Raw genomic sequence first — 10,285 nt, 5'->3', positions numbered from 1 at the left:
GTAGTACATTCGCGATCTACTCTTCAAGATAGTCATTTTGATATGTGGGAAACATATGTTTTTTCGCCGTCGTCAGAGAATATGACCAAAATAAAAGGCAACATTTTAGTTTCTTTATTATATTTTGTTAACAAAAAAGTAACTAAATTTTAAACTTAAACAAAATTTAATTTACCAAAATTTGTATTCTTATTTTACATTTAAAGATACCATATGTTATTTTTTAACAATTTTAAAGCTATTTTTGAAACATTTCAAGTAATTTTTAAAATAGATTATTTAGGATATTGTTTGATAATGGTAACCGATTGGTATCTTAAATGATTTTAAAAACAACAAAAATGTAGCTTTTAAAAGTAACTATGCAGTATACTGAATAATATCATTTTCTAATAAGCTATTCATGTTAACTTGGAATTATAGGAGTAATTTTTTATACTGTGTGATAACTAATTAGTTTCTAAAATAGACTTGAAGGTAACGTAAAATTATCTTAAATAATAAAACATATAAATTATACGAGTGACTAAAAAAGTTTATTAAAAGTTTTCATTTAAAAGTTACCGTGTAATTTATTATACTATATAGTAACTTATTAGTTTCTGAAATAAGTTTGAAGGTTGTCAAAATGTATCTTAAATGATAAGATACTATAATATAACATAAAAATAACTAATTGGTATATTAAGATGTCTAGAATTAAGTTTTGGAGGTAACCAAAAGGTACTGAAATAATATGATCTAAAAATAAAGCTTTTAATAAAAAAAAAGTGATCAATTGATATTTTATCGATATCGTAAGCTACCAAAAGGTAACTTTTTACAACCTAGAAAAAACAAAAAATTTCGGGTAGCAGGAATTTCTAATTTTTTTTTAAATTCGATAGGCTATGCTAACGTGACACCGGAATTTGTGTAAATAATTTAGTTGAAGGTATCTTTGTAAATACTTTAGATTCTAAGTATATAATTGAAAAATTCCCTATTTATATAAGGAAAATCTATAAAAATGCACTAAAATTTTAAAAAAATATGAAAAATACGGTGCATTACAAAAATACAGAATTGGCAAAAGTGTAAATACGGAGTGGAAAAATTATAAATAAAAGCGGTAAAATACAATTTTTTGTGATCAACATTTACAAACTTGTAAATATCTGTTATAAAATCGTAAATATCGATTACATATTTGTAAATAATATTTACAAAAATCAGTTTTAGAATTATATTTTTTTTTACATGAAACTTATGAACAAATTCGTAACTAATTTTTTTATTTTTGTAACAATAGTTTACAAATCTAGTTTCATAACTAGGAAAGATATTTTTGTAACTAACATTTACAAAAAATAATTTATAGTTAAGAAATCGTAACCAAAATTTACATAAAAATATTATATTTTTCCATATATTACAATATTGTACCAAAAAATTACAGGAATCATAAAATTTATACTATACAACTTAAAAATATAAATTTAAGATAATCATTATTTATAAAACACTTTATTATATGTATATTTATATAAAAATGCAATTACAGAATAGTGAATTACAATAATTTTATATACAAGTTTTACATTTTTGTAACAATAGATTGCAAAACTAATTTCACAATCAAGAAGTTTATTTTCGTAACCAACATTTACATAAATATTTATAAATTTATTTAACATGATTGTTACAAAAATTTACAAAACTAATTTTTATCTTTAAAATATATTTTTGCAACAGAGCTTGAAACCTGAACTAAATTAAGATTTTAGTTTATCATTGAGTGTTGAGATTTGACTAGCTATGATATATTTTTTTATTACTCTCTCCTACTACTATTTATATTTGTTACAAAAATTTATAAAAAATAATTAATGTTGTCCATGTATATTGAAAATAAATAAATTAAATAAAGTTGGTAATAATTTTAAAATATTTAAATTGATTTCACTTTTTTCCCTAAAAAAGAATGGCTTGCCAAAAAATATTAAATAAATAATATAGTATACGACAATAAATATATATAAATATATTTATATAAAAAGTTGATTTGACTCTAAATTACAAAATTTATCTCACGGAGAACAAAGCTCAAGGCTAGAAACAACAATTCCAAAACCCTTTCACCAAAATTCATCCAATAATCTGTAACCAAAATTATTAGAAATTATATAACCAATAATTTGTAACAAAAATGTAAAGGTAACGTTAAATGGATGTAATTTTATAGATCTTTTCAAAATATGAAATTCATCAATGATTATATTTTATCCTTTATCATGTTTTGATTTCAATAATTAATTATGAAATTGTATAGATATAAAAATAAATAAAACTAAATGCATATGCTTTAATTTATAAGAAATTAGTGAAAATAGTGATTTTGCATTCTAGCTTAGTTTTAATAATTTTTTACAAAATAACATCTATTTAAAATTCGATCAGCTATCTAAATTTTTTGATCAGTTATCTAAATTTTTCGACCAACTTTGACTGTCTAAATTATGAGGTCATTTTACAAAAAATTATTAAAACTAAACTAAAATGCAAAATGACTTTAAAAAATAAATCATTTTGCCAAGAACCCCTTGATTTATTATTTATATTAATATTAATATTAATTAATTTTGAATAATAAAATAATTTTAATAAATCAATTATAATACTAAATTAAGTGAGAAAAGGACAAAAAAACATACAAAAGTAAAATATTTAATCCACTCTAGTTAGATTTTACCTAGTAATATATATTATTTTTCTCTTACCATATTGTAAATTTTCCTTTATATATAAACATAATAGCACTGGGCCTTAAAAAAACGTAATAAGAAATACAATTTAGCAACTTTTTGTTTTTTTTTTTTGACAAAACAAGTTTAGCAGTCTAACTCAACAACAATAGCGCACTTTGGACAGTACATTAGCAGGATTATTTTTTCCTTTTAAAAGGTATCACGTTCTAAAACAAGACCTATGGACAAATCAAACCTACAATATTTCAACACATTTGCAGAAAAAGCACAAACTAGCAATCATTCCATAAATGAGAACCAAAAACGAAATGAGAAATGGGTAAGGAATTCCAAAAATTGCATTGAGATCCTTCACCTCTTTATGCAGACACGGGAATTCTTTTTTCAGAAGAATTTAAGACGGTCCTTTCTTTGAAACCTAACATCTTGTTTATCGCACCAATGTAAGCCTTTACACTTGAAACCACAATATCCATTCCTGCCCCGTTCCCACTGGCAAAAGAAGAAAGCAGAGATTTCATTTCATGCATCTACAGATAGAACAATTATGCCACATTGAAGAGAAAGAACCTCTAAAGATGCAAATACCTAAATGTCCGGGTAACTCGTTCACCAGTTGAAGCATCACTAGACAGGTCGCTCTTTTCCTCTCGGATTAGGACACGGGTGGCCGCAATTGCATCGATACCTTCTGTAACAGCATTCATTGAATATTCCAGGAGTGCTACTGGTTCCTGCACAGAGCACGGGACTTTTTAAATCCATCAAAAAACTTGGTGTGCACGGATATATAAGAGAAAAACAAATGTAATATTATAATATAGATAAAAATGTTTGCACCATAAGAACATTTGACTTTTGAGGTATCACCATTAGACCAGATTCATGAAGTTCATGTCCAGTTCAACCAAAATCCTGCTTACTGGTTCTAACAATCAACTGCCTACTATCAACAATGTCCTTCCATAGAAAGACAGTTTCTTTGATCAGCCTTAACATTCAACAACTTCCACTTAGTGTCGGTCAAAAAAGTACATTAGGTAAGTCTTAAATCCAGACACATCCTTGCAGCTACCATACACAGAAAATAATGCAGAAAGGATTTATCATTGATTTTCTCTTTCAAACCTTCACAATCAGATCAACAGCTTTGTAAGCCGAGTCCACTGGACCAGTTCCTACTGAACAAGCAACATGCTCTTTCCCATCTGAATCAATAAGTTTGACGGTTGCGGTTGAAAGACCAAGAGTTCCACATGTGACCTGTGCTAAGTTCACATCATTTGGTGAAAACTTTCCCTTCAAAATTATAAAATTAGATGATAAGCAAAAACAAAGCTGTGTCTACATTCACCTGCAAATCAACGAACTTCCAGATGACTTCTGGTTGAAAAACTTCATCTGAAACTAGTGCTCTGAGGTCAGCATCAGTTATCCTCTGGAATTTAAAAAAATAATGGAGAGCAGCAATTAAAAATCCCAGAAAAGACACAAAATACCATAGCTGATCATGGCATGTCTAGTCCCTTTTTTAATTGGCCAAGAAGAATAAAACCATGCAAGTCTAAATACAAAATAAGGCACAGAGCAGTTTTATGGATACAATAAATAGGTTCTTTTCCCATTCAGTTCTAGATCGGATGACAACTAAACAGCACTACTGACCCAAGTAAGGATGTAATAAAGCAAGGAGGAGCAAAAATGACAAAGAAATACTTTTGTGCAATATAGTTGAAATTTGCAGCAGTATAAATTAAATAATAGATACAGAAAACATTACTCATTTAAACTTACCTTCTTAAGCTCAGCCACAGATTTGAAACGCCAGAATATGCTCTCAAGTTGCTCATCTTCAAGCTCATAACCAAGCTATAAGAAGAGCAGAAAAACAAAAGTAAATACTAAGCCCATATAGGTGGAGTAAGGTACACACTGCAGACTGCAGAGATATGAAATCAGATCATACCTCCTCAAGTTGTCGCTTCAATGCATGGCGCCCACTGTACCAAAAACAAAAAAGAAACATTACCAGAAGAAATTGAATTTGATTAAAATAACAATAATAATAATTTAAAAGAAGCACCAACAGAAAAACCAGTACACGAGACATAGGATGAAGACATTAGGTGTCTCCATCTTTTCATTCCACTAACAGATGAACAGTAATAAAGAAGCATGAACAAAAATATGTTCAGGAGATACTCTTAGTCTTGCAAAATATGAACCCGCCTTAGTGTTGCAATCTAACTTCTTTCAATCAAACAATAATTGAGCCAATGAAGACACTGATAAACAGGAAATATTAACAATTTTGTTTGTTGGTTTGGAGAAAGAGAACATGTTCGAACTGTGGATGGTTATGCTTTGGTATGTAAACCAGACTAAACCAACCAAGGTATAATATATTTAATATCATTTTCATCATCTTTATTAATATACATTTTTGTTTCCAATCAAAATACATATATACATATACATATGTATATATATATATGTATTGATACCATTTTTACCTGAGTTTTCCAAGGACTATACCAGCTTCATTGCTTCGTTCAAGCCCTATATCTTCTGGGGATATGATTTCATATGTACCTTTGTGCTTAAGCATTCCATCCTATAGAACATAGCTTCTCAGCATTGCATCTTAAATTGAAAATCTTATCATACCGCAACAATGTAAAAGAAAAGAGACTGGAGAAACTTCACTGGAAACTTGGGTTGAAATTTTATAAAAAACTAGTCCTTCAATGATAAAAATAAATAATAATAACTAAACAATTTTTTTTGAAATATTGCACAACAAAAAAGAAAACAACTAAAATGGAAAGAAAAAAAAAACTGAAATCAAATAGAGGGAACCCAAAGTAGTTCCTTAAATTCATATCAGTGAGACCTTTAACTTGGATACTTTAGCTCTTAAAGGAGGCATCATTCTTATTTTCGATAACCAAGTATATGAACAGTAAAAATAGCTGCATGTTCTTGCAACACAAAGTATTAAGAATACCAACCTGATGGATACCGCTTTCATGTGCAAAAGCATTGGCTCCAACGATAGCCTTATGTGGCTGTACATGCAACCCTGTGTATTCCTCAACCTAAAGGTTCATTCACAAATACACACGATAAAAAATCACACATAAAAATCTGACAAAAAGTTTTGAAGGCAAGCAGAAAGAGCATACCATTATGCTTGTCATTGAGATGTGTCTTGTCTTGATTCCGGTATGAAGTCCTCCCAGTTGTTGCTCTCCACGACATTTTATGGCCATTACAACCTGAAGATTCAGCGAATAACGGAATAGAGAAAGTATTATAAAATCAAACAAGATGAAGAAAATGACCCAAAAAATAACCAGCTAAAATAGTTATTAATTTTGCCAAGAACCAGACATTATTAAGCAAACTAGAAAATATAGAAGCTCTGGCTGCTCTACTCCAAAAATATTGTAGTGTCCAAAATAAAATATAAATGTTTCCCAGTCCAGTTTTCTTTTAAACAACACTAATAATGTGGGATGGAAAAGGTTACCAATTAAAAATAGCATAATTCCAAAAGGGCAATCTACAGAGTGATTTTTTTTGGGGATTAAACAACATAATGAGCTGAATACATAGGGAGCACTTATTTGGGTGATTTCAAATACTTACTGGATAAAAAATAAATGAATAAAGAAAAAAAGAAATAAAGGCTTTTGAATATAAAGATATGATCAGTATTAGTGTTGAATGTTGAATTGATTCCTAGGAGATTTCTTTCTAAGAGATAACAATCTCTAGGATCTGAAATCTCCTTTTGCTGATTTGCTGTAATTATTCATTTATTTAAACCCCTGATTTTAAGGAATTACTTTATCACATTATTCATTTATGTAAATTTCTAAGAGCTATGTTCTTCATTATATCTAAACAATAAGGTTGCTCAAAAATAGAATTCATGATTTTTTTTAATAGGAATGACACTCAAAGTTGCTCCCCTTGCAGAGGATGCAAAGGAATAGGATATCACATTAAGCATTTCATTGGCAAAAACCAAGGTTTTTACTGGAATGAAGCAATGCCAAGATCAAGAAGAAACTGAGGTTAGAAAGCTATATTACTTACACATCAATCATCAACCACAATACACAAACTTGCAGTAGGTAAAGCACCTAGTGAATAATAGTATTTGGTATGGATATTAGATTCAAGCCCACTAAGGGTGTCAGTTACTTGGTTCAAAAAAAAAAGGTCAGGCTGTCCGGATATCCCTACAATAGTTGGGGAACAGGAAACAATAGCAATTTGCAATGTAAGTGCCTAAGAGGGACTCAAGCCTCAAACCTTGTGGGAGCAAAACACATGGACATGCCTGACAATTTGAGCTACCCTTCTTGGGTGGTGTCAGTTACTTGGTATCCAATATGCCAGAAGCTCTAAATCAACTATAAGAAAAATGACCAGAGATGGAAAACCATACACGCAAACCTAGTTGCAAGATGATGGTAGCGTGGTTATTAGACTCTGGTACTGGTCAGGTATACTGTCAACTACTTGGATAGTATGACTTAAAAAGCCCCTAGAAATCAACAACAGAAAATAACAAGTAATGTATTGATTGTGTCAGCGTATGCAAGAAAACAAACACCATAAAAAAATTGTCTTATTTATTGGTCAGTTATGCTAATCAGGGAGCTTATAGTGGATCTTGAATCAGGTAGTTCGATTTAATGTAAAATTTACAGAGCTAATGGTTATAAATATACCAATGACTTGAAGCATTCTGCATATGCCAAACAAATCAGAGTGGGGAGGGATACTGACAATTGGTCTATAATTTTATACTCTTGCCCGTGAATCAAATGTGATTAAATTCTGGTAATGGTAAATGGACTAATTTTATAGGGTTAAAATGACCATTCGATTGAAGATAAAAGTACATTAGCACATTAGATTTGTTGAAGTTTCTTAAATTTTGAAATGAAAGGTGACTCAACGTTTCGTACATGGTATACAAATTATTACGTTAGAGAAGCTGGGTCAAATAAATTCAAACACAATATGATTACATATTCTCATGTTGAAGATCAAAAGAAAAACTCACCTCCTCTAGGGATGCATTCCCGGCTCTTTCACCGATTCCGTTGATTGTTACTTCTAATTGTCTAGCACCTGCACATGCCCCCTGAAAAAAGATCAAATGAGACGAGTTCACATCACATCACATCTACAATCAAGGTATCAAATGATATCAGTCAGAACAAGCACTGGCATACCGATATAGTGTTTGCCGTAGAAAGTCCAAGATCGTTCTGACAGTGTGTTGAAACGATAACATTCTCAATTCCAGGGGTATTGGCTTTAATGTCAGCAATCAATTCTCCAAATTCTTTTGGCACGGTGTAACCAACAGTGTCAGGTATGTTTAGAGTTGTTGCTCCAGCCTTTATAACTTCTTCTAAAATCTGATACAAGAATTCCCTGTCAGACCTGGTGCACAGAAAAATAGACCCTCCATTAGTTTTTCATCTTCTTCTTCAATTATAAGAAGACGTCGTCAAAGTGAACAAAATGCAAACCTGCCAGCATCTTCAGGGCTAAACTCAACATCATCACACCCCAAACTCCGAGCAAACTTGACCATGTTCCTAGCGATCTCAATCACCTGCTCCTTACTCTTTCTTAACTTGTACTCCATGTGAATTGGACTTGTAGCAATAAAAGTATGAATCCTAGGCCTCTTGGCGTACTTGACAGCCTCCCAAGCCCTCCTAATATCGTTCTCATTGCACCTCGAGAGACCACAGATAACAGGAACATAGCCGTCGGCGTCAACGGCGTTACCCACCTCTTTGGCGATAATCTTGACGGCCTCGAAGTCATCTTTCGAGGCCGCGGGGAAGCCAGCCTCGATTATATCCACGCCGAGCTTGGAGAGCTGCCTGGCAATGTCCAGCTTCTCCTTGGAGGTCAGGGAGGCCCCGGGGGACTGCTCACCGTCGCGGAGAGTAGTGTCGAAGATACGAACATAGTTTGGATCGGAGATACGGTTCGGAATGTACTCCGGCCGCCGCACCTTCTCCGGCTCCGGAGAGTCGCTGACAGAGCTCTGGCAGGAGGCTATTTGGGGTTTTTTATAATGGGAATTTGGGTTCAGTTTGAGAGAGGCGGCTTGAAAAGCTTGAACTTTTGCATGGAGTAGGAAATGTGTACGGTGGTGGCAGTGGTAATGGTTGTTGGAAGTGATGGTGATTGTGGGGGAGATTTTGGGGTTGGAGAAAATAGCGGTCGCCATGAACGGAACAGAAGAAGAGATTAGTAGAGAGTGATGAATGAAGATCCAGATGGAGATGAAGATGGAGCGAAGGATGAGTGGAAGCTGAGTTGGAGTATGCGTAAACACTGCATTTACGCAGCCAAATTGTTTGACAAAATGACAAACAATAAAACCCTAAACCTAAACCAAAGAAAAACAACCAAACAAAATTGTCTCTATCTATTCAACTTGAATTGTGATAATATTTCTAAGTCATCCGACAATTGTTAAACCTAATTAGTCTTAAAATAAAATATAAATTAAGACATTTGAATTCATAGGACGGCTACGGAAGACACGAGGGGATTCAAGCTTTCTCCCAAGCTAAAATAATTTTGTAAATAATTTTCAAGTAAAAATGTGTTGGTAAATTGTAAAAAGCTGTATATTGCATAATTTATTATTAATAAGTTACAGCCCACAAGAAGTTGGTTGTGCCAGAATATGATGAGATATGTGTTATGGCATATTTACTTGTGACAAAAACACTTAATTAATTGTGAAAATTCCAGTAATCACCCTTCTTTAACTACCTCTTCTGTGTTAGGTTGCTGTATTTGGTTCGTTTCATCTCAAATAAAAAAATCATGGACCACTACAATAACTAAACAATTAATTATTGCTAAGATTAGTCATAGCGGTTTGTAACCAATCTTTCTTTCTTGTTTATAATTTTCATAAAATACACAAGCAAGGAAGACAATCTATTCTTCACTCAATCTATTTTTCATTTGAAAGACAAGAATACATTTTTCTTTTTCAATTAAAGTAATCTTTTTTAATTTATGGAGTGAATGATAGTAATAGTCAAAGTCTTTCACAAAATGCAAAGCTAATACATGAACTCCAACTTCAAACTCATATTGATTTGTAATGATGTCTTGTAGCACTCTTCAATAGATGTGCTAAAATACGTTTTATGTTAAAATATACCAATTTTTTTTTTTAAAAAAAGTCAAATGCTTAACATTTCTTTTATTGATTTCTAAAATCATTAGTTTTAAAGTCATTTAAATAAATTAAAAAAATAAAAAATAATAAACTTAACTAAATAAATAAAAAAAATAATAAATGAGCCATAATAATTTTTTATCATATATTTTAAAATTTTATATTAAAATAATTAAATTATTCAATCAATCAAAACTATAATAAAAAAAATATTTATGTTCTTAAATTTATTCTTTTATTAATTATTTATTTTGTCATTTAACATATTTTGTTTAACCTATTTTGTTTACAT

The 10,285-nt window shown here is 31.1% G+C and overlaps 1 protein-coding gene across 1 annotated transcript; it reads right to left on the bottom strand.

Moving 5' to 3' along the window:
- Positions 1-2,761: 2,761 nt before the first annotated feature.
- LOC133818731 (2-isopropylmalate synthase 2, chloroplastic-like) lies at positions 2,762-9,204 on the bottom strand. Its single transcript, XM_062251767.1, has 12 exons — positions 8,306-9,204; positions 8,003-8,216; positions 7,831-7,911; positions 5,933-6,025; positions 5,759-5,845; positions 5,261-5,361; positions 4,714-4,747; positions 4,542-4,616; positions 4,102-4,185; positions 3,876-4,010; positions 3,336-3,481; positions 2,762-3,239 (listed from the first exon to the last, which is right to left on the bottom strand). Exons 1-12 carry the CDS (start codon positions 9,019-9,021, stop codon positions 3,107-3,109), a joined length of 1,899 nt encoding a protein of 632 aa, XP_062107751.1. The 5' UTR covers positions 9,022-9,204; the 3' UTR covers positions 2,762-3,106.
- Positions 9,205-10,285: the final 1,081 nt, after the last annotated feature.

The sequence above is a fragment of the Humulus lupulus genome, chromosome 2 (assembly GCF_963169125.1).
Source record: "Humulus lupulus chromosome 2, drHumLupu1.1, whole genome shotgun sequence".
NCBI classification, from domain to species: domain Eukaryota; kingdom Viridiplantae; phylum Streptophyta; class Magnoliopsida; order Rosales; family Cannabaceae; genus Humulus; species Humulus lupulus.
This window is presented reverse-complemented; position numbering and strand designations above follow the sequence as displayed.

Coding starts and splice junctions, on each gene's coding strand:
- LOC133818731 (XM_062251767.1), bottom strand. CDS start 9,021: ATGGCGACCGCTATTTTCTCCAACCCCAAAATCTCCCCCACAATCACC. Junction 4,186..4,541: donor CTGTGGCTGAGCTTAAGAAG/GTAAGTTTAAAT, acceptor TTTAAATTCCAG/AGGATAACTGATGCTGACCT. Junction 3,240..3,335: donor CGAGTTACCCGGACATTTAG/GTATTTGCATCT, acceptor TTCTTTTGCCAG/TGGGAACGGGGCAGGAATGG.